At 43.3% G+C, this 25,269-nt stretch overlaps 1 protein-coding gene across 3 annotated transcripts in view; it reads left to right on the top strand.

Annotated features, from left to right (window-relative positions):
- ACSF3 (acyl-CoA synthetase family member 3) overlaps positions 1–25,269 on the top strand; it is a 174,650-nt gene that overhangs the window by 27,619 nt on the left and 121,762 nt on the right. For all 3 annotated transcript variants that reach the window (XM_033940191.1, XM_033940190.1, XM_033940189.1), the window contains one exon: positions 21,518–21,672. In XM_033940191.1, coding sequence (XP_033796082.1) covers positions 21,518–21,672 — 155 coding nt within the window. The remainder of the gene's footprint in view (positions 1–21,517; positions 21,673–25,269) is intronic.

Here is a 25,269-nt window from a genome sequence, read left to right as displayed (position 1 = left end):
ACTCAAGAGCAATGTAAGGAAATTCTTCTTTACGGAGAGGGTGGTGGATGCCTTGAATGCGCTCCCGAGAGAGGTTGTGGAGATGAAAATGGTGTCGGAGTTCAAAAAAGCATGGGATACATAGATACATAGAGTATGACGGCAGAAAAGGGCTGACGGCCCAACAAGTCTGCCCACTCAAAGAACCCTCCCCTAAGCATTTCCCCAGAGTGAACCCACATGTTTATCCCATCGTCTCTTGAAGTCAAGCACGTTGCTGATGTGGAAGACCATTCCAACAATCAACCACCCTTTCGGTGAAGAAGTACTTCCTGATGTCGCCATGAAGTCTCCCACCCTTGAGTTTGAGCAGATGCCCTCTTGTTGCCGTGGGACCTGTAAGGAAAAAGATATCTTCCACCACCTCAGCACGGCCTGTAAGATATTTGAACGTCTCTATCATGTCTCCCCTCTCTCTGCGTTCCTTGAGAGAATATAACTGCAGCCTGCTTAGACATTCTTCATATGGGAGATCTTTGAGTCCTGAGACCATCTTAGTGGCCATTCGCTGAACCGACTCCATTCTCTTCACAGCCTTTTGATAATGTGGCCTCCAATACTGAACACAGTACTCCAGATGAGGTCTCACCATGGACTTGTACAACGGATGAACACAGAGGATCTAGAATCTGAAATTAATAGTAAATATTGAAGAATTAAGGCCAGTACTGGGCAGACTTGCATAGTCTGTGTCTGATATGGCCATTTGGAGGATGGGCTGGGGAGGGTGTAGATGGGCTGGAATAAGCTTTGACGGAGACTTTAGTAGTTGGAACTTAAGAACAGTACCGGGCAGAACTTTGGATTCTTGCCCAGAAATAGCTAAGAAGAAGAAGGAACCCCCCCCCCCCAACAAACTTTTAGATTGAATTAGGTTGGGCAGACTGGATGGACCATTTAGGTCTTTATCTGCCATCATCTACTATGTTCTATATAACAAGCAATAAACCTAAGCATAAACAAGCCAAAGCACATGAACCTCATCCATCACAGCTTCTAGAACTAGAACTTATTTTTTTATTTTGATATACAGTGGTGCCTCACACAACGAACTTAATTCGTTCCAGGAGCAAGTTTGTTATGCGAAAAGTTCGTTGTGTGAAACGCGTTTTCCCATAAGAATACATGTAAAACAAAATAATTCGTTCTGCAGCCCTGTTTTCCCATAAGAATACATGTAAAACAAAATAATTCGTTCTGCAGCCCTACATTTCCCTCCCTCCACCTCACCTTATATGCAGAGTTTGCCAGCTTTCTTTTTCACCCAGCCGCACGCTTTCAAAAAGCTGTGCACGCGCAGCTGCTGAAGTTGATCAATGTTCTCCTCTCCTGCAACTTCCGGTTTCCGGTTGCGTCAGAGGAGAAGATTGAACAACAGAGCATGCGCGCATGTGCTGCTCTTTGAAAGTGTGTGGCTGGCCGAAAAAGAAAGCCGGAAAACTCGGCATCTAAGGTAAGGTGGAGGGAGATGATGGAACACTGCATTCAGACAGGAGGGTGCTGCTGTTCCCGGCTCACATTAGGAAGCGGCGAGAGTAGTTCCGCCCCCCCCCCGGGCCCCTCGGGCGACTTCGTTGTGTGAAACGAAGTTCGTTATAGGGAGCAAGACAAAAAGTTCGTTATGCGCAGCGTTCGCTGTGCGAGGCGTCCGTTATGCGAGGCACCACTGTATTTAAATGAGGTCTTTTATATCTATTGTTATTGTCATAGTATGTTTTAATTTTTTAATAATTTTTAACATTGTACTTGAATGTTTTTAACAATTGTATTACTTTTATTATATAATTTTAGATGGTACATAGATAGTGTGTTCTATGAAACTGTACCATGTGCTGAAATGTCTCAGTATTTTCCTGTTGTGAACCGCCCAGAACTACTGGTTGGATGGTAGACAAGAAAATAAAATAAATTAAAATTATACAAATGTACTACTCAAAAGGGTCCAGAGAAGAGCAACTAAAATGGTTATGGGACTGGAGGAGTTGCTGTACGGCGAGAGATTAGAGAAACTGGGCCTCTTCTCCCTCGCACAGAGGAGATTGAGAGGGGACATGATCGAAACATTCAAGGTACTAAAGGGGATAGACTTAGTAGATAAGGACAGATTATTCACCCTCTCCAAGGTAGGGAGAACGAGAGGGCACTCTCTAAAGTTAAAAGGGGATAGTTTCCGTACAAACATAAGGAAGTTCTTCTTCACCCAGAGAGTGGTGGAAAACTGGAACGCTCTTCCGGAGGCTGTTATAGGGGAAAACACCCTCCAGGGTTTCAAGACAAAGTTGGACAGTGTCCTGCTGAATCAGAACATACACAGGTAAGGCTAGTCTCAGTTAGGACACTGGTCTTTGACCTAAAGGCCGCTGTGTGAGCGGACTGCTGGGCACGATGGATCACTGGTCTAACCCAGCTGCGGCAATTGTTATGTTTTTAAATGTTGCTCTTTCTTCCTGTTTCTGTAGACGTATTGTAGTTTGAAGTGCCCTGGTGAAAACTCTATGACGGCAAGATAGACACTGAATTAGATACAAAACGGCCCAGGGAATTCTGCATCTTGTTGCACTCACTGAGCTGTCTGGTGGGGGAAGAGAAACGTTTTAAAAAGAAGAGAAATCCCCAACTCTTTCTGCCGTGTTCCATGCATGCCACTGAAAGCTCAGTGATTGATTGTTCTTTATATTCCACACTGCTCTGGTGACATCCACAGATCAATGCACTGACAATGAAGGATGGAGGGCCAGCATGTCTGTGTGTTCGTAACCCAGATCTCTCTGATGCTGAAACTCATTTAGTATGATTGACATTCAGAGGGTGTGAAGGGGCAGCTAGATAGGATGTATCACGTTGCTACTGAAAGTGGTTCATCTGGGACCTTAATTTTGGGGTACTGCATTCCTAGAAGGGAGCTTCTTTGAGAGCTGCTAGACAAAACCAGGATGTGAACAAGGCTTTCTCCAGCAAGGGAAGCACTGAGCGATTTTCACTAGCTGCTTACAAAGTGTCTTGAAATCAGCTTCAGGGAAAAGTCACACTGCTTCAGCTGAGGTTTTCACGGAGGTAGTATGTCTTTATTGTTTATCACCTCGTCTTCTCTAATTTGAGAAATGAGTCAATTACAGTGTGATAAAATAATAGACAACTAAAAAAAACAAAAGAGGTTGCTTGAATAAAATGATTTCGAAAAATATGTCTTTCTTAAGGATCTTCTCAAATGGAGAAGATGCTGCCAAGTTGGTCCTTTATTGATAGTGAATCTTTCAAGGAAAAGACTCAAGACTTCACACTATCCTTCTTCAGGAGACTACAAACAAATAAAGTATAATCAGGTAACAATTAGACAAACATTTAAAAAAACAAACAAACAAAAATCCAAAACAAGGTCATAAACATCAAGTAAATATAGGGCTCCTTTTATCAAGCCATACTAGCGGATTAACACACGTAATACCGCGCACTAAACCGCTGGCCGCACTAGCCACTAATGCCTCCCTTGAGCAGGCGTTAGTTTTTAGGCCAGTGCGGGGGTTAATGCATGATGAAACATCGCGCGTGTTAATCCCGCTAGCGCGGCTTGATAAAAGGAGCTCATAATATACATTTATAGCAATATTAAAATTATATCAACAAACAAAATATTTAGATAAAATGTATATACATAACTTTCTTTGTTTATATTCTTTTTGACAAGTGCATCAAAAGAAAATGAGAACCCAAAAGTCAAATAATTATAAACTAAGCTAAAACTTAGGGCTCCTTTTACGAAAGTGCGCTAGCGGTTTTAGCGCACGCAGGATATTACCGCGCGCTATGCTTCTAGAACTAACGCCAGCTCAATGCTGGTGTTAAGGTCTAGCGCGCGCGGCAATGTAGCACGTGCTATTCCGCGCATTAAAGCCCTAACATGACTTAGTAAAATGAGCCCTTAGTTTTATAGACCGAGTCATCAACCAAGAGGAGCTCGACTCGGTTTACAATAATGTAAAACATAAATTTGACCAAAAAAGTCGACTGAAATAGTTAATTTCCAAAATGTTTAGCAAACAAAAAAGTTTGCAGAACTTTCCAGAATAAAGCAAAAGAACCTAAACTTCTTAATGTAAGCGGTTAATTTAAAAGCAAAAGAACAAAATCTCTTAAAGGTTCTGTTTGTACCACTGAGAGAGGGAAATGTAAGTTTTAATTTTGGAGAACTTCTGGCAAGAAGAGATCCAGTCTAAAGGAATCAAAGTGGCAAAAATGCCAAATAGAATCTTAAATGCAATACAAATACACTTCAATTGAATTCTGAGATACACTGGAAGCCAATGGAATTCCTTGAGGAGAGGGGTGACGTGATCAAATTTACTCTTACCGAAAATAAGTTTAGCTGCAGTGTTCTGTATTAATTGAAGTCTCTGCAGACTGACCTTTGAAAGACCCAAATACACTGAATTGCAGTAATCCAGCCTTGACAAAATGATTGATTGAACCAATACAGAGAAGTGTTGTTGATGAAAAAGTGCTCTCACTCTTCTCAGAGCACGGAGGCTGAATAAACATTTTTTAATAAGTGAATTTAGTTGGTCCTTAATTGTAAGTGAAGAATTGATAACTTCAGTCCTGGATTGTTGGTCACAATGAGATAAAGTAAACATCCGTTTTGAAAAAAACATTTGCTAGCAGACAATACAAGAGATGCATTCTTCCTTGTCTGGCAAAACAAGTTTCTTTATGCTTTCCCGCCAGTTCCTCTGCTCTGGAAGACTCTACTCAAACTTTGCCAGGAATTCTCATATCACCTCAGTGGCTGCGTCTACCATAATAATAATAATAATTTTATTCTTATATACCGCCAAAGCCATGAAAGTTCGAGGTGGTTTACAACAAGAAGCGCTGGACAATCAGCGAAGAGGTCACAATTCAAAGTCGTCAATACAATCTTATATAAAGGAAGAAAAGGTTCTCAAAGTCATCAATGCAATCATTACATAATGGAAGAAGTGGAAAGCTATATAGATTTTAAGGTTACTGGTTGAATTTGCAGAGGTATAAAAATTCTTAGTTTACAAACTGATTGAACAAACTCGTTCTTACCAATTTTCTAAAATTAAGGTAGGTTGAGGAGTGCGTGATGATGTTAGTCAGCCAATCGTTCCGTTTGCCTGCCTGGAAGGCAAGGGTTCTGTCCAGGAATCTTTTGTAGTGGCAGGCCTTTATTGTTGGATAGGTGAACAGATGTGTTCTTTGTGTGGGCCTAATAGAACTTGCCAGGTTAAATTGGGAAACTAGGTAAGTGGAGGCCAGACCAAATATTGATTTATAACGCAGACAAGAGAACTTGAACAGAATTTGCGCCTCCAGTGGCAGCCAATGGAGTTTTTGATAATAGGGGCTTATGTGTTCCCATTTCTTCAGCCCAAAGTCGAACTCCCGAATTTTGAATGACTCTGAGTCTTAGAATGTTTTTTTGAAGGATCCCAGGTAGATGATGTTGCAATAATCGAGCATGCTCAAAATGGAAGACTGAAGTAAGCGGAAAGATGCTGCATCATAGTATTTTCTGATGGTTCTGAGTTTCCATAGTAACGAGAAGCATTTTTTAACCAATAAATCTGTGTGAGCATTTAGAGTAAGTTGGCGGTCCAGAGTCACTCCCAGAATTTGTATGGAGTGGTCAATAGGGAAGACCTGACCATTCAAGGAGATCTATGAGTCTGTGATTTTGTCGTTAGGACTTGCCAGGAAAAAATTAGTTTTATCTGTGTTGAGCTTCAATTTGAATTCAGTCATCCATAGTTCAATTTGCTTTAGAATGGATGATAGATGAATCTTTGTCTCGGAGGTCAGGGTAGTAAGGGAAATGTCTATGGTGATATCATCACCATAGATATAAAATTTAACTTTTAAGCTTTGTAGTAACTTCCCCAAAGAGGCAAGGTAGATGTTGAACAATGTGGGGGATAGAGGAGAACCCTGTGGGACTCCGTAGGAGTTTACCCAACTATAGGATTTTTTATTGTCACTATAGACTTGATATGACCGTTTGCTCAAAAAACCCCAAAACCATTTTAACACGTTACCTGAAAGACCAGTTGACTACAAACAGTCAATCAGAATGGCATGGTCAACCAGATCGAAGGCACTACTAAGGTCTAGCTGCAGAATTAGGTCACTGGTACCCTGACTGAATAAGGTATGAAGGAAATCCAGCAGTGATGCAATGACAGTTTCAGTGCTGAACCCAGAGCGAAAACCTGACTGATTGTCTTGCAGTATGCTAAATTTGTCCAAATACATTACTAGTTCCTGGTTGGCCAAGCCTTCCATCAGCTTAATGAACAAGGAAGTGCTCGCAATTGGTCTGTAATTGGATGTCAGATTGGTGGATTCTCTAGGATTTTTGACAATCGGAGTGATCAGAATCTGGCCTAAATCCTCAGGAAAAGTACTGGTTAGTAAAAGAGAGGAGAGCCAGTTGTAGAACTTGGCTTTAATAGTGACTGGAGCCATTTTCATTATATTTGGGGGGCAGCAGTCTAATCTGCAGTAGGAATCAGTGTATTTCATGTAGTATTTGGAGAATTGTTGCCAGGATGGAGTAGTAAAATTATTCTAGGCCATATCTACCCTAGGTTCATTTTTGTGTTGGGCAACTGGGTAGTTCAAATGATTGTTTGTGGAGCCCATTAGTTTGGATCTCAAATTGTTGATTTTGTTGTTGAAAAATTCAGCCAGGTCATCTGCAGATGGTGGGGAATCTAAGGTAGAACATGAGAAGGCCTGTATATCGTAGAGATTGTTGACTAATTCAAAGAGATTTCTACTGTTGGTGTTCGGTGATCCAACTTTTTGGGCATAAAAGTTAGTGCGCTTCTTTATTATTAGTTTTTTGTATTCGTTTAATTTTTGTCTCCAATTTAACCTGCCTACGCTGTCCCCTGATTTCAGCCATTGTCTTTCGAGTTTCCATAACTCCCGTTTCACATTTCCTAACTCGGTATCGTACCAGCCATGGTTCCCTCTCCTCCTACAACTCATTGTACAGGAACCAATCACACTTCCAATCTTTCCAATACTGTTAATACAACGAAGGCTTTCTTCTCCATTTGTTAGTTGTCACAGCGTGGTATCTTTCTCCCATTGAGTAGATGCTTTCGAACTCTATGCACCAGTATCAGCCATCTTTAAAGCCTCTAGAAAACCTTCCATGCAACAAAGCTATTCTTTCAAGTGGACTCACTTCACAACCTGATATATTCTTAACTCACTAGGCCCAGCCACTTGTCCTCTCCCATTGGTTCTAGATTATCTCCTCCACCTATCTGACTCTGGTCTCAAAACTACTTCAGTTAGAGTTCATCTCAGTGCTATTAGTGCTTTTCACCATTGGACAAAAAGCCATTGTCTGTATATCCTTTGGTTTCCAGATTCTTGAAAGGCCATCAATCAAGTTTCCTCTTGTCCCTTGGGATCTTAATGTGATCCTTGTCAATCTCATGGAGCCTCCATCTGAGCCACTCTTGACTTCATCTCTCAAACATCTCACTTGGAAAAGTGGTGTTCTTCGTATCTCTCACATCTGACGCCAGGTCAGTGAATTTTAAGTACTTGTCTCAGATCCACCTTATACAATATTCTACCATGATGGGGTGGTTCTTCACACTCATCCCAAGTTCCTCCCTAAGGTCATCTCAGAATTTCATCTGAACCAGTCAGTTGTTCTCCCTATCTTCTTTCACAGACTGCATTCCCACTCTGGGGAAGCAGCACTCCTCACATTGGACTGTAAACATGCTCTTGCTTATTACTTGGATCGCACCAAAATTTATATAACTTCCATTCAACTGTTTCTGTCTTTCGATCTGAACAAGCTTGGAGCTCCTGTCACCAAGAAAACCATCTCCATATGGCTGGCGAACTGTATCTCCTTCTGCTATGCTCAAGCTGGGCTGTCACTCGAAGGCCATGTCACTGCTCATAAAGTTTGAGCAAAGGCAACTTCAGTATCTCATCTACGTTCCACTCCCACCTGGTCTTTATTCATACTTCACGTCCCACTATTATTTGGAAAATCATTTCAGGTGGGATAGTCAGTTTGAGCAAGCAGTTCTACAAAATATATTCTCTCCATCCTTTTTGGTTTTGCCAGGCTCATGATAATTATCATTAACCCTCTTTCCAGTGCAATAGGGATGGTATGCTGAACCATAGGATTGTCCATGCCAGCTTACGAGCATTCTGCAGAAGATGTCAATCATAGCTTTTCAGTTCCTCCTCCTCCACCCTGGTCTCTGCTGCCCCATTCAGTTCTTCTTTCTGCAGGCGATTGTGAAGGTGTGCTGATCTGCTCCCTTTATTTCTTTATTATTTTGTGGTGGTTTTGGGGTGTTTGTGGTTTTTACGCAGCTCAAGGAACTGTTTTGCCTGTTTGGAGAGGAGCAGACTTTAGTCCTCAGCTGGCAGGTGAATCCTTTGAGGACCTGTACAGCCAGCCTGCTGAAGATTTGTGGAGCTCAGGGTTCCAGGCCCTCAGCATTTCCTCGTTCTCTTGACTTGGTCAGGAGCTTGAGCGCAGGTTGTTAGGCATCAGTAGCGTCCTTTATGGTGCCAGCTGCAGTTTCGCCTCTCCCTCCTCCTTTCGGCGTTCTTCGTGGCCTGGGGGGTGGAGGCTCAGTCCAAATAAGGTCTGAAAGGCAGCCCTAAAATCTCAGCATGGCAGCTAACCGGCAGCTTGAGGCAGAAAATCCCTCCAAATCCAGTTACTCTTTTAAGGAGCTGCAGCCCCTTTTCCCCAGCACATGGTCTGTCAATATAGCCTGTGATAGCCTATGTGAAACTCGGGGGGGGGGGGGGTCTGAAAGACTGTCTTTTGACTGTTTCTGCAGCTAGGGCTTTGTACCCCTCTCTAAAATCCTACTTTTTGTTGATTTTAGTCAGCCCTTGTAAGCCATTTTTTGGCAGTCATCTTGGATGTCCGGATTTTTTTTCTAAGTGCTCATACTTTTTAAAAACACCTTGTTTTGCTTCAAAATTGGTAGGGATGGAGTCCTCAGACCCTAATACCCTTATTTGCACTGGATGGGTGGCTGAAGAGCACCTTTGTGCCTCATGCTGCATGGCATGAATTATTTTCCAAACTATACCTGCAAAGATGCCCATTTCTTAGGAAGTTCTTCTTCACCCAGAGAGGGGTAGAAAACTGGAACGCTCTTCTGGAGGCTGTTATAGGGGCAAACACCCTCCAGGGATTCAAGACAAAGTTAGACAAAGTTCCTGCTGAACCAGAACATACGCAGGTAAGGCTAGTCTCAGTAAGGGCGCTGGTCTTTGGCCAGAGGGACGCCGCGTGTGCGGACTGCTGGGCAGGATGGACCACTGGTCTGACCCAGCAGCGGCAATTCTTATGTTCTTATGTCTGTCTGACTAAATTAAATCCTCAACTTTCTTGCACATTTCTATGGAAGTCATCTTCAATGGACTCTCTACCCCAATTTTACTTTGTAGGATGATGGGGCAGATTCACTATAAACTACAGTCATGCTTTCATGGGTCTCCCTTGGCTTTTTCCCTTTTATGGGAAATTTTATTACTGAACGGTGCTCAAAATCTAGCAGTTTCTTACTTGATTCACACGAGGACCCTCCTGACATCCTGTCTCTTGGAATGTTAGACTCGCACTGAACTGCAACAGTGCATGAGAAACCTTGAGACATGTCACAACATTCACAGACTTCTTTCAACACGCTTGCTACTTTCGTTCATACTCCCCTCTTTAGTCCTCTGGGAGTCAAGAAATACCTAGTATAATTGAATGTAACTCACCTTGCGCTACTACTGAAATGATATGAGCTAAATCCAAATAAATAAATATCTGCAGTGCTATTATAACACCCTAAATTTTGGGCTAAGGTGGTTTCTGCTTTTCACATCAATCAGTTTGTTGTGTTTCCTATATTCTTCCCAAGGTCATATGCTCGTAAAGGTTACTAACCTTTCACACCCTGGTTGCAGGAGAGCTCTGGCTCGTTATCTCAAGGGAACATCATCTCTTTTGAGCCAAACTGCAATAGCAAATAATCTCTTCAGGTGGCCGAGTGAACTATATTTATTTCATTCATTCATTTCTATCCTATCCTCCCCAAAGAGTGCAGGACGAGTTACAGGTTAACATCTATAATATACGGTTAACAGGTTACAATATGCCATAGTTACAATACAAGTTTTATCCTAATTCGACACATACTAGGGATCTAATAATACCAATATCCATAATATACAGTTTACTGGTTACATTTGTCACAGTTACAGTACAAGATTTTGTCCTAACACGACCCATACCGAGGATCTTTTTCAATATACATTTCTTTGTAATCTATCGGTCGTGGGAGATAGGTGAACAAGTCTGTTTTTATTGCTTTCCTAAAGTTGAGGAGTTCTTCAAGGGATCTTATCTGCGGCGGCAGCCGATTCCAATGAGTCAGTATGAAGTAGGAGTAGGAACATCGTTTGGCAGTTTGCAGTTGAAGGGCACGACCAGGGAGCGTTTTGAGGCATATTTCATCCTGGGAGAGGAGGGACTTATTCGGCACGTTCAGAGGAAGTTTGGCTATCATGTAGCCCGGCACCATGTTGTGCAAGGATTTGAATGCCAGCATCAGGTCCTTGAAGACACAACGTTTGGCTAAGGACATCCAGGGAGCTGACGATAGAGCCTGAGAGACCGGGTCACGGGGATGGAGGTCCTTTAGAAGTCTGATTGCTGCGTTTTGTATACACTGGAGACATTTAATATAGTATAAGCACTCTAAATTAGAGCCCTGGCCACATCCACTGTTCATCTTTGCTCAGCAACATAGCAGTCTGCAGTCCCCTACTGGCTCGACCTCTTCTCTCTCTCTATTTCCCTACATGAGCGGCATATTTTGATTCACTATTTTTGTCCAGTATGTCTTTCATAATTGAATTTTTAAGCAGGGATCGTCTCTTGTGTGTTTAATGTGTGTGCCTGGTAGCGCTATAGAAAAAATAAATACAGTATTTATAACTTTGCATAAGAGCATAAGAATAGCCTTACTGGGTCAGACCAATGGTCCATCAAGCCCAGTAGCCCGTTCTCACGGTGGCCAATCCAGGACACTTGTACCTGGCCAAAACCTAAGGAGTAGCAATATTCCATGCTACCGATACAAGGCAAGCAGTGGCTTCCCCCATATCTTTCTCAATAACAGACTATGGACTTTTTCTCCAGGAACTTGTCTCAACAGCATGTCTAGAAGGGACAGCTACTTTGAGCAAGCAAATTTACAATATCTCTTCTGTTAATGGTTAACCCCCTCATCTTCCCCCCCCCCACACGCAGAGCTTGTACCAGTCCACACTGCCATGGGAAACTGACCCTATTCAAGTTAGGCAGCCCTTAGCGATGGAATCACCCACTTTCATCCTTGTTGATGGTGAAAGCAAAGTCACTTACATGTAATGGAGGTTTTCCAGACATATAAATTGACTCCTTTTTCTGGGAGGTTGACTCCTAAGCTCTGAAATGGAATTGGAGAGGTTGTGGCTGTGTGGGAAATCCTATCCATTCTCATGAAACCTGCGCACTTATATTACAACAACCACTTATGTGCCCGATTTTTTTTTCGGCATTGTACTTCCCTTTCCTGTACTCTGATAGGGAAGGAAGACTGTCCTTTACCTATCTAATGAGGGAAAGAAACCATCTCCCCATTGGTCTAATGCAGTGGTCTCAAACTCAAACCTTTGGAGGGCCACATTTTGGATTTGTAGGTACTTAGAGGCCTGCAGAAAAAAAATAGTTAATGTCTTGTTAAAGAAATGACAATTTTGCATGAGGTAAAACTCTTTATAGTTTTTAAATCTTCCCCACCCCCTCAAAGGCCTGCATGCTCCCTCCTTTCTTTTGCAACTTCCCCCCTGGCCTCCCGGTCTTAGTTTCAGCTAATTACCGCAGCCTGCAGAGAGGATCGCCGGTGCTGTAGCGTTCCTTGCAGGCTGCCAAGGTTCCCTCTGTCACGGTCCCGCCCCTCCTCTGACATCAGGGGCAGAATCGCAGCAGAGGGAACGTGCTGCTGAGCACGCCAGCAGCCTGCGGAAATTAAGAGCGGGAGGCCAGGGGGGAAGCCGGAGGACGCTGCAAAGAGTGGTCAGCACTAGTTCAGACTGCAGGCCGAAGGTTTGAGACCAGTGGTCTAATGTGAAAGAGAAGGTAGACTCCTATCTCTTTAATGAGGGAGTAGAAGGAACCCCATTGTTTGCTGTAACCTTACTGCTTTCTTACTCTTTTGGAGGAAAAAGAGCTCCCTTCCTTCTTACTTTGTTGGGGGAAATCAAACAGCTCCCCTTCTACACACTCCAGCGCTTCTAATGGAGATCAGTGTCAACCTTTTCAGCATGTGACAGTGTCATTGAATTGTCAAGGACTTATCACCTCTCACCTGCCCTTTCATTCCTTTCTGCCACTGTCATTGCGTTTAATAGACCTTTGACTTCCCAGATTTTGCGAGGCATCTCCAGCCTGATGGTGAATTACCCCAGGATCCTCAGAATCCCAGTGTTTGCTCAGATGTAACACATCTCCGTGCCGTGTTTCACAAAGATCATTGCTGTGGTTTGTCACTGCCGTCGGTGCCCACTGCTTTCACAGTACAATTAATGGCCACAGACTTTCAGTGCTAGCGCTGGCAGTTGCCCAAGGGGCTGCTGTAATGTTTAGCATGACTTTTCTCTGATCTCCAGAAATGAATCCCTGAGGTGGAAACTTCATTAAAAGCTTTTAATTGAACTGTGGTGTTCTCTGTGCTGCAGTGGACTGAGCTTTCTGTTGAAGATCTTGATTGTGAGGTCCACATTGACATTCCTGCTTGGAGTATTGGCCAAGGAAGCTCATTTGCTGCTTCTGGAGGAGCAATTTTCAAAGACCTTTATCTGGGTAAATAGACTGAAAACCGCTCTCCTTAAATGCAGCTAAAACAGTGCGAAGGGGGAGGTCCTGGGGCTAGTTTACGAAAACAGCATGTGTACATTGGGCCTTCAGTGGGTGCGTGCTATTTTGCCCTCTGTCTGCCTCTAAACCAACTACAAAGTACAAAGTCGAGGGGTGTTTTTAACATGCTTAGTTTGCATTTTTTGAAAGTGAGCAGGTAGGTTTTTTTTGTGTGGTTTTTTTACGAGAACACTAAGCGCATGTTATAAAGCAGTGTTCTTCAACCACCGGCCCATGGACCAGTGCCGGTCCACAGAAATTTCCTGCCGGTCCACAGGGCCAGCACGTGCATCGGGCCCAAAACAGTGTTCTTCAACCACCGGTCTACGGTGCGATCGATGCGACATTATCTTCGAGCCAGCTCCCTCTTCCTAACTGATTCAGTGCACAAAGCCACAGGCAGAGGCTCCTAAGGGCATCCTGCGCCTGAACTGGAAGCCTTCTCTCTGACATTACAACGTCAGAGGGAAGACTTCCAGATGAGGCACGGGACGTGCAAGGTGCAATTAGTACTATTATAGGGGCGGGGTCTGGGGTAGAGATGGGCGGGGTCTCGCCCACGACTTAGCCCAGTGTTCTTCAACCGCCAGTCCACAGTGCAATCGATGCGACATTATCTTCGAGCCAGCTCCCTCTTCCTAACTGATTCAGTGCACAAAGCCACCGGCAGAGGCTCCTAAGGGCATCCTGCGCCTGAACCGGAAGCCTTCTCTCTGACATTGCAACGTCAGAGGGAAGACTTCCAGATGAGGCACGGGACGTGCAAGGTGCAATTAGTACTATTATGGGGGCGGGGTTTGGGAGTGGAGATTGGGTAGAGATGGGCAGGGTCTGGCCCACAACTAAGCCCAGTGTTCCTCAACTGCCGGTCCACGGACCGATGCCGGTCCACAGAATAATTCTTTTATTTCTGCCGGTCCATGGGTGTAAAAAGGTTGAAAAACACTGTTATAAAGCATGAGTTTGCAAATTGCCCCTTTAAGTAGCACAAATCCCCTTTTGAGAATAGATGTAGCTTTACTTGTGGTATTTCTGCATCCTTAGCTGCTCTTTGCTTGGGGCATAGCCTAACCCAGGGGTAGGCAATTCCGGTCTTCGAGAGCCAAAGCCAGGTCAGGTTTTCAGGATATCCACAATGAATATGTATGAGATAGATTTGCATGCACTGCCTCCTTGAGATGCAAATCTATCTCATGCATATTTATTGTGGATATCCTGAAAACCTGACCTGGCTCTGGCACTCGAGGACCGGAATTGCCTACCCCTGGCCTAACCCTATTTGAGGATGGGAAGCCACCAAGAAGCCTGTTGAACCAGATTTGTGGTAAAGAAAAAAAGCACAGAATTGTTAGTGCCCAGTCACGATTCTGTAATATGTCTCCAACATGCCCTGGCTTACAAGTGAGATTCTTTCCTGTTATGTTGCCCCAAGAATTGTGCTTCTGAACTAACTCGGTTTATCAGAGTTCCTCCGAGTCAGTCCCGGCCTGTGAATTCCCAGCAGAGGTTTGAAAAAAGCAGCACTGGCTCAGAGTCCCTGAAGAGGCAGAGTTGACGGAGAAAGAATAACACGTGGACCAGCAGTCTATAAAGTGGCAGTGAGGCTACCCGCAGCCATTCTGACAAAAAAAGAAAAGCACATATCGGCCATGACATCATTCCTCCCACTGATTTTAAGAGGGTGTGATGAAACTTCAGTTCTCAAGATGATGCATCGTCAGATCTGACCATCTGCTTTTAACGTTTTACAAAAACATCAGCAGACGTCCTGCTTTTCCTTCTTTCAGCTTCATTTGGAACCAGGGCTGGGATATGATGCCATTAGGCTTCATTTGCAACTAACTAGGGGTTTCTCCTTCCTCCATTTATAACGTGCTCCCCAGATTACTTTAGTCTAGTGATTCCCCGCCCTAAATCTGGTGTAATTCCTTTCATTGCTCTGACCCCTGGCTGATGTGAGGAGCAGGTTCCTGAACCAGGAGTCAAAGCCAGCTCCCTCAACACAGAGGTACTGGGCCAGTCCTGCCCTCCCCCTCTTCTTAGTCATTTGCAAGTCTTATGCATCTTTAATGAATTTAAACACCTCCACTGATTACATGAACAACAACTCTACTAAGACATCCCAGGTGAATGGAGACAGCCTCGAGGGGGCCTCAACACAGAGGTTCATTCCCAGTGCCCAGAAGCAGCATTCCTTCACTGTTAAATTTGGAGGAAGCCATAGGATGGCAGTGCACGATTCGTTTCAAGTGAGCATCTGGTCTCTCGCATCCCGAATGAGTTCCTACACTTTGCACTGAATGCAGTCTCTTTCCCAAAATAAAGGAGAAACAGTGTCCCTGAAGAGCATGGGTAGAGAGGAAACCAGAGGCTGTGGAGCTGCAGCTGGCTTTGGCTCAACGGCAATAATGTCTTTATTTGGTGTATATTGAAACATCCTCTCCTATATTGTTATTTTGAAGACAGGAGCTGGATATATATATGAGATACTGTATATTCAGCTACTGTCTTCAAAATAACAATTTTTGGATTGTCTTATTGTGACATTTCAATTGGTATTATTTGATAAGACATGCTATAAACCAGCGGTGGGCAATTCCGGTCCTCAAGAACTACAGGCAGGTCAGGTTTTCAGGATATCCACAATGAATATGTATGAGATGGATTTGCATGCACTGCCTCCTTGAAATGTTTATTGTGGATATCCTGAAAACCTGACCTGGCTCCGGCTCTCGAGGACCGGAATTGCCTACCCCTGCTATAAACTATTCAAGCAGTTTATTAGGAGGGGAAGTGGAAAAGGGGTAGAATATTTCCTGGCACTGGGAGAGGGGGACTTCATCTGGTTTAATGGCAGGGGAGGGGGCAAAATGCCACCTTCCCATCGCCTAACATGATTTTACTGCACCTGAACAGATGAGACATGAAGGAATCGGAGGCCACGCTCAGAAACTGATAGGGAAAGCATTTGTCAGTGAAGGAGGACCAAAGAACATAAGAAACGCCTTCGCCAGATCAGACCTAGGTCCATCTAGTCCGGCGATCCGCACAGGCGGAGGCCCAGTTAGGTGCTCCTTATTGGAGACCCGGATTTCCCGTATCCCCGATGTGATTTGCAAGAAGGTGTGAATCCAACTTGCGCTTGAAACCCAGAACAGTAGTCTCTGCCACCACTTCCTCCGGGAGAGAATTCCAAGCACCCACCACTCGTTGTGTGAAACAGAACTTCCTGACATTTGTCCTGAACCTGCTGCTGCTCAGTTTCAGGCTATGACCTCTTGTCCGTGTCACATCTGAAAATGTCAGTAATGCTGTTTTCTGGTCAATTTTATCAAATCCTTTTAATATTTTAAAAGTCTCTAACAAATCTCCTCGCAGTCTTCTCTTTTCGAGGGTGAACAGTCCCAGTTTTCTGAGGCGTTCTTTGTAGCTCAAATTCTCCATACCTCTGACAAGTTTCGTGGCTCGCCTCTGCACATTCTCCAGCAGAGTTATATCCTTCTTAAGGTATGGAGACCAGTGTTGAACACAGTATTCTAAGTGTGGTCTGACCATTGCTCTGTAAAGTGGCATTATGACGTCTTCCGATCTACTCGTGATCCCCTTCTTAATCATGCCCAACATCCTGTTTGCTTTCCTTGCTGCCGCCGCCGCACATTGAGCTGATGGTTTTAGGGTTCTGTCTATCAGTACCCCCAAATCCCTTTCTTGTTCGCATTTGGCTAATGTCACACCCAATATCCTATATTCATGTTCTTTGTTTTTCTTTCCCAGATGCATTACCTTGCATTTGTCTGCGTTAAAATTCATCTGCCACTTTATCGCCCACTTTTCCAGCTGGTTCAGATCCTTCTGAAGATCCTCGCAGTCCCTTTGAGAGCCAACCAAACTGGAAGAAGATTGTTTTAGGGCACATTTTGCCCAAGTAATAGCATCTATGGGGGGGGGGAGCTTTATCTGTCCATCTACTGCAGGGTTAGAGAACTCCGGTCCTCGAGACACATATTCCAGTTGGGTTTTCAGGATTTCCCCAATGAATATGCATTGAAAGCAGTGCATGCAAATAGATCTCATGCATATTCATTGGGGAAATCCTGAAAACCCAACTGGAGGACTGGAGTTCCCTACCCCTGATCTACTGTATCTGTCTATTTATCCATCTCTATACATAGGCACAAAAATCTGGACACTCGGAGTTCCATATACACGCAGACACACATACCCCTGTTAATTTGAGTTTGCACCTGCCTCTGCCTGCCTAAATCTCTTAGTATGAAACCCAAAAGGAGACAAGGCCGTAGATCGGATTTACACTAGGGGCTCCTTTTACAAAGCTGCGCTAAGCGTTTTAGTGCATATTGGTCTGTGGACGCGTTAGCACACCTTTGTAAACGAAGGGGTCGGTTTCAGCAGGTGCTAAAAGTTGGATACGGGAATTGGCCTAGAAGACAGCTCAGCCTGGAGGATCAGCAGCCGTATTTTCTGGCACTGAGTTTTGACCGCCTTCTTAATGCACAGACATCCACAGATACACTAAGACATATGCATATAAATGTACACACACACACATGTAACACACTCACACAAACACGTGCCTTTTACAGCCCCTGTCACCCTAACAAGACATATTTTGCATGAAGGTCATAGAGAAAGTGGAGAGGGACAGATTCTTCAAACTTTCGAAAACTACAAGAATGAAAAGTTGAAAGGGGACAGATTCAAAAGCAATGCTAGGAAGTTTTTCTTCACCCAGCGGGTGGTGGACACCTGGAATGCGCTTCAAGAAGGGATTGGACAATTTCCGGAAGGAAAAGGGGATAGAGGGGTATAGATAGAGGATTACTAAACAGGTCCTGGACCTGTTGGGCCACCGCACGATGGACCTCTGGTCTGACCCAGCAGAGGCACTGCTTATGTTCATAATTCCTGAGACAGTGCTGTAAAGGAGGAATGAGATCTTTTCAAACATTTCAGGAATCAGAGTAGAGAGCTTGATTTATGTTCTTACATTTTACTAAGGCCTTTGACACCATTCTGACATATAAATAATCTGAGGTTGCAAAGGAGAGCGGCAAATGGAGTTTATTGTAAGGAAAGGGACATTAGCCGTGATATGCTGCCAAGACTGCTCAACATTGCAGAAGGGCTCTTGGGTAAGGTTTGCCTCTTTAATTTCCAACAGAGCCTGAGAAATGGTCCAGAGCAGTGGTCCCCAAACGTTTTCTGTTCACAGCTCACTTAGGGGTGCTAGCCGTTTTAGCGCGCACTAAACGCTAATGCATGCTAACGCATTATTTATTTGAAAAAAGCTCAATAACGAATATAAAAAAAATAATCACAAAAAATATTGCTAGAACTAGTGAGATGGATGTGCTTTCTGTTCATTACAAATACCGCCCTCGACACTCCTCCTGAAACGCCCCGTTTTGCTCTGGTTGTTCAGCGACACTGGGAAGGCCTAAGTCATTTGTAAACACGTCTAAAACCTGTTTCGATTATCGGCGCTTGGACGTCTTTCATTTATGATCGTCCAAGTGCCGACTTAGGTCGCTTTTTGGACGATTTTCTCTTTCGATTATGAGCCCCCCAGTGTCTCCCTCATGACAATTACATTCACACGATAACAGAAAACAAACTGTTTTACCGGCCATAAACATCAAAACAGTAACTAACGAGTAACCGGAAGATTCAGTTGTAGTATTTTTATTTCTATAGACTTTTTAATTTCTTAAGGTTGTAAAAGTGTCTAATACAAGAATAATCTGCAGCTCCCCTGTACATCAGTTTGGGAACCACTGGTCTAGAGATTTAATGCTTAAAAATGCAGGTTGATCACTTGGGCTGCAAAACCCATAGGAGTGGTCCAGCGTGCATGAAAGATGAGTGGGACCTGGGGGTGGTTGTATCTGATGAGCCTAAAGTAAAGGGGGAGGTGTTTGGGTTCGGACTTGTATACCACAATCAAAGTAGTTTACATATTTTAGAGACAGAAGGAGCTGAAGTGGGAATGAACCCACAACCTCAGGGTGCTGAGGCAGCAGCTCTAACCAGCAGGCCTGGTGTCCAGATAGGATGAAGGGCTGTGACTTCAATTAGAGCAGTGTTTCTCAACTCGGTCCTGGAGTCCCCCCTTGCCAGTCAGGTTTTCAGGATGTCCACAACGAATGTGCATGAAAGAAATTTGCATATAATGGAGGCAGGGTATGCAAATCAAGTTTATGCATATTTATCGTGGCTATCCTGAAAACCTGACAGAGACTGAGGGGCATTTCTTAACATTTATACATGTATGTGTTTAGAATACTAGCTTCCCCCTGTGTGCATGTTCGATATCTCGCTACTTGTGATTTTGTGGGCTCTTTGGCAGACAAGAGATTTTGCTTGTTTTCCTAAATGAAGCCGGGTTGGAAGATAAGCGTGGTTCATTTATTGCTACTCAACTTGTTATTCAGAGTATTTAGACTTGACTATACACTTTTGCAAATTAGTCAACTAAGAGCAATGTTACTTTGAGTGGAGTTTTTTAATGACCGAGGATGTGTCTTCTTCAAATTTTTATTTGAAGTTAGATTGTCCTCAGGATAGATAGCTTTATTTCTATCCTACTTCCTGTTATGGATTAGTCCCTCTCACTGGCTGTTAATTTGACTGTTTATTTTTTGATTTTGCAGTTATGTACTTAACCTATAATAACAGCCAGTTGGGTTTGTTGATGTTACAAGCCAAAGTTGGTTAGAAAAGATCTCATTTGCATAACCAGGCTGCTTAGATATTTTGATAGGGCCATATGATCAGAAATCCTACATGAATTTTTGGCCTGGCTTAGCATGATTCATACTATCAAAATCTGTGCAATCTCTTCTGAAACGTGACCTTATATGTACCAAAGAGCTCTGCAGTTCTTCAGACTCACAATTGCTCACTTATTGGGTGTAGCCCGAGGGCCAACGGGCCACACCTTAGAAGCCCCTGTATGTGGTCTTCTCACTGAGACCTTGCAGATGTTAACACGGTGCTTCATGTTTATTAAAATTTGATGCAAATGTTTATAATAATTACAAATCTACTAAAATCGGGATTACAAATAACATTTAGTTGTAATTACAATGACGTTTAAGAACAGACTTACAGACTACATGTGGAAAGGGGGTTGAACTACAAATATTGTATAGGAAAGTAACAATAAAGGCTCGTACACGATCGTTGAATATGAAGAATAATTATCGAATACATCTCTAAATAGAAAAGTTTTCAAAGAGCTTTTAAATCTATATAATGCCGCTTCTTCTCTTATATATCCTGGAAGTGAATTCCATAACTGAGTTACTGAGAAGATTTCTTGTGCCAATATACTTAAAAAGGAGGTTTTGTTCTGATGAACGTAGAGTTCTTGAAGGAGTGTAAGGAATCAGTAGCCTGTCAAGAAATGTTGGAAGATTAACCTGGCAAATCTTAAAAGTCAGTAATGCAATTTTATAAGAGATACGGCGCGGTGTTGGTAGCCAATGAGCTATTTTTTAGTAGAGGCGTCACATGGTCGTACTTTTTTGAGTTGGTTACGTTTGCTGATCCCATTTCTTCTTAGGTTTTCACCGGCTTCCTATCCCTGTGCATATCCAAACATCGCACGATATAGCATTGCTTTCATTGAAATCAATCCTGACTCTACCAGCCTAGGTGAAATCTGGGCTCTGAATCTCAAGGGCTTTTGAAAGTTCCCTTTGGCACATGCCTGACAAAATCTTTGCTTTACTTCTGCTTCTTCTCAACTGCCCTTCAGAGGGGTAGGAGACTCAAGAACAATGCAAGGAAATTCTTCTTTACGGAGAGGGTGGTGGATGCCTGGAATGTGCTCCCAAGAGAGGTGGTGGAGTTCAAAAAAGCAGAACTAAGGCCAATACTGGGCAGACTTGCACGGTCTGTGTCTGTATATGGCCGTTTGGTTGAGGATGAGCTGGGGAGGGCTTCAATGGCTGGGATAGTGTAGATGAACTGGAGTGAGCGTTGACGGAGACTTCAGTAGTTGGAACCTAAGCACAGTACCGGGCAGAGCTTTGGGTTCTTGCCCAGAAATAGCTAAGAAGAAGAAGAAAAAAAATTAAATTAAATCAGGTTGGGCAGACTGGATGGATCATTCGGGTCGTTATCTGCCATCATCTACTATGTTACTATGTCATTTTAGGCTGACTTGATTTCTATTCATAAGAAAGTCAAACTTTTTGCACCATTCATGCATTTTTCAGTAGGTTGCAGTTTTTTTCCAGTTTTTATAACATTAAATTGAGTTGTTGTTTTTTTAATGCCAGCATATCCTTTTCAGTTTATCTATTTTAGTTCATTATTTCCTGTATTTTGCTGTTTAGTGCTTAGATAGATAAATTGTTAGAGCAGTTCTGAGGCTGTCTTCCCTCAGAGTTCTTCCCTAGCATGTTGGGCCCTGTTCATTGATGGCACAAAGTAAGTTACAGGTAGACTGAGCCAGTTTCTTTTCCACAGGTCTGGGAGTACTTCCTGAAGAAGAGAGCTCCTCACATCAATGTTTTCATGGCTGTGCCCACCATTTACTGCAAGCTGATTGAATACTATGAGCAGAATTTCAGTCAAGTCCATGTCCAGGACTTTGTGCGGGCAATGTGCCAGCAGACTATCAGGTACACTGCTCCACCTACAACCCAGTGTTCCCTGCAAAGGAGACACCCATATAGCGCAAGCACTGGCCCAGGAGCTACCCTGGAATGCCATTCAACTCCAAGACCTAAAATGTCACTTATCTCTTTCATGGCCTAAGAATATCTGCAGTCCTGCATTCAAGGACACAAAGCTAGTTACGTACTTGGTGTATACAAGAGCAGCTTTACAGTCACGCACATCACCACCTGTGAGGTGTCTTAATCAAGAATACTAGCCGTCACGGAATGATTGATGCTTTGCAAAAAAAGAAAAGGGCCAGGAGGCAGTACCTTGCCCCATCACTTACTCTCATTAAAAAGATTGACCTCCCATTAGAAAGGGATATACTGGCCAGTCTGCAGGTAGCAAACATTTTAAAGGCTTTCCCCTATGGGCCTTCTCACAAAAGAAGTTCACAGGTATTCATTTACAGCAGCTAATAAAATCATTTATGACCAGAGGTAAAAGCTGATTTATTGCGTCATCATTCAAACAAATTTCACTTATACAGTAAAGACCAGGGGTGTCAAAATCCCTCCTGGAGGGCCGCAATCCAGTCGGGTTTTCAGGATTTCCCCAATTAATATGCATGAGATCTGTTAGCATACAATGAAAGCAGTGCATGCAAATAGATCTCATGCATATTCATTGGGGAAATCCTGAAAACCCGACTGGATTGCGGCCCTTGAGGAGGGACTTTGACACCCCTGGTATAGACCTCTGTTTCCACCTCTCACTCCTCTGTTTTTATTTCTCTTTTTCCCAGTTCCATTTCTTTCAATTCTTATCTCTCGTTTGCTCCCCTCCAACTCATCCTGTCTGTCTCTATTTTCTCTTCCCCTGGGTTGTTGTTTATTCATCATCTCTCTCTCCTCCTATCAGTTTCTCTCTGTTTCCTTCCTCTCCTCCCATCTCTCTCTTTCTCTAGCCTCTCGTTTGTCTCCCCGTCATTCTCTATCTCCCCTTTCCCATTTCTTTGTTGCTCTGTCTGATTTCTCACAGTATATTTTTGTTTCTTTCTCTGTCTTCCTTTCCATCTAGTCCTCCCTCTTGATTTCTCTCCTCAAGAAATCCCTGATTAAATCTTAACATCTCGAATATTTCCTTCCACCTATCTTCTTCCTCTCTCTCTGAAAATACCCGCCCTCTTCTCTTGTCATGACCACTGATCTCTTCTTGTAACAGACCAACCTTTAAATTCTTTTGTAATCCGCCTTGAACCGCAAGGTAATGGCGGAATAGAAATCGCTAATGTAATGTAATCTCCTTCCCCTTCTTGATGTCTCTCCTTGCCCCTTTGTTTTTCTCTCTCTTTCCTCCTCTTCCTTCTCTTTTTCTCTAAACTGTGTCTGTTAGTTTTTGTCTGTTTACTGTTACATTTGAGGTGGAAAGAAGGCAGCAGATGAAAAAATATAGATTTGTCAGTGTCCCCAACAGTGCCGTGTCTTTGCCAAGTCTGAAGAGGCCTACGTAATAAAGTGATTTTTGTGTTCGAGCAAGAAATTGCATCAGTATGGGACAGTCTTATTGCTGCAAATAGAAAAATTGCAAGATCTATGTTCTGTTTATACAGATAAATGCCGAAAGATTTCAGTCTCCCAAATGCCCCATATTTTTTAGTGTTCTTAAGATCTGCACTTACTGCTCTGTCAGTGCACCTTTCTCCTGTCCTGCTGCATCCCCAGCTATACCAGTATTGAGACTCACCACCACCATTAAACACACACCGAGCATTCTCACTGCACCTCAGTCCTCCTCTAGAAATCTTAGATCTCTTTCTCTCCCTTAAAGCGAGGTATAAATATTTGCTTCATTCATTTCTTTAATTTTCATCAGACTTTTGAAGTAACTGCTTTCACATCAGCAACGTACTGGGATTGGGAAGCTCAAAACCATCTTGTTTGGCTGAAAGCCGATGTACAAATTTGTCAGTTCTGCTGATGCTTGTCCAGAGATTAAGGCCTTGAGCCATGAGTTGTCTGTGCCACTTGACTCTATAATGTTGGTTAGAGGCTCTGCCAGACAAAACAATTTTAACTATGAAAAGTTGCTCTTCTTGGTAATTGGAAAAACAAGCAGGTTGTGTCCCCCTGAGGTAGAGAAAACTGAACTGTTCCAGTGACATCACCAATATAAAGGCTGGTGTAGGTGGAATTCTCCCACTTTTCTCTGTCTCCAGCAGATGGTGAGGTTGGACTGGTGTAGTTAGAAGTAGCTCTTGGATGTCCAGCCTCTGTTTGTGGGGTTAGCTAAAGTGCTACTTTCTTCAATACAGCAGCTGTTGGAGTTATTGCAAGCATCTCACTTCCTGGCTTATGTGCATAAGAATAGCCTTACTGGTTCAGACCAATGGCCCATCAAGCCCAGTAGCCCGTTCTCATGGTGGCCAATCCAGGTCCCCAGTACCTGGCCAAAACTCAAGGAGTAGCAACATTCCATACAGAATCTCAAAGAATAGCAAGATTCCGGAATCCCAGAGAGTAACAAGATTCTAGAATCCCAAAGAGTAGCAACATTCCATCCAGAATCTCAAAGAATAGCAAGATTCCAGAATCCCAGAGACTAACAAGATTCTAGAATCCCAAAGAGTAGCAACATTCCATCCAGAATCTCAAAGAATAGCAAGATTCCAGAATCCCAAAGAGTAACAAATTCCATCCAGAATGTCAAAGAATAACAAGATTCCGGAATCCCAGAGACTAACAAGATTCTAGAATCCCAAAGAGTAGCAAATTCCATCCAGAATCTCAAAGAATAACAAGATTCCGGAATCTCAGAGACTAACACGATTCTAGAATCCCAAAGAGTAGCAACATTCCATCCAGAATCTCAAAGAATAGCAAGATTCCAGAATCCCAAAGAGTAACAAATTCCATCCAGAATGTCAAAGAATAACAAGATTCCGGAATCCCAGAGACTAACAAGATTCTAGAATCCCAAAGAGTAGCAACATTCCATACAAAATCTCAAAGAATAGCAAGATTCCGGAATCTCAGAGAGTAACAAGATTCTAGAATCCCAAAGAGTAGCAACATTCCATACAAAATCTCAAAGAATAGCAAGATTCTGGAATCCCAGAGAGTAACAAGATTCTAGAATCCCAAAGAGTAGCAACATTCCATACAGAATCTCAAAGAATAGCAAGATTCCGGAATCTCAGAGAGTAACAAGATTCTAGAATCCCAAAGAGTAGCAACATTCCATGCTACCGATACAGGGCAAGCAGTGGCTGCTCCCGTATCTTTCTCAATAAGAAACTATGGACTTTTTCTCCAGGAACTTGTCCAAACCTTCCTTAAAACCAGCTACTCTATCCGCTCTTACCACATACTCTGGGGCAACGTGTTCCAGAGCTTAACTATTCTCTGAGTGAAAAAACATTTCCTCCTATCGGTTTTAAAAGTATTTTCCCTGTATGATGTATGATTTGATCCACTCCTCCTTCTGGTCCATGGCATCAGTGGCTCTGGCTCTACCACTGGTTTGCAGACTCAACCTCAAAGGCAGGCTCCTGTTGAATACTTGGAGAAGTTCGTCAGGAACCTGTATGAGAGAGGTTTACTCCGGCACTTGCCAGA

Source organism: Geotrypetes seraphini, chromosome 4, assembly GCF_902459505.1.
Source record: "Geotrypetes seraphini chromosome 4, aGeoSer1.1, whole genome shotgun sequence".
Taxonomy (NCBI): domain Eukaryota; kingdom Metazoa; phylum Chordata; class Amphibia; order Gymnophiona; family Dermophiidae; genus Geotrypetes; species Geotrypetes seraphini.
Note: the sequence above shows the minus strand (reverse complement) of the source record. Positions and strands in the feature narration are given on the sequence as shown.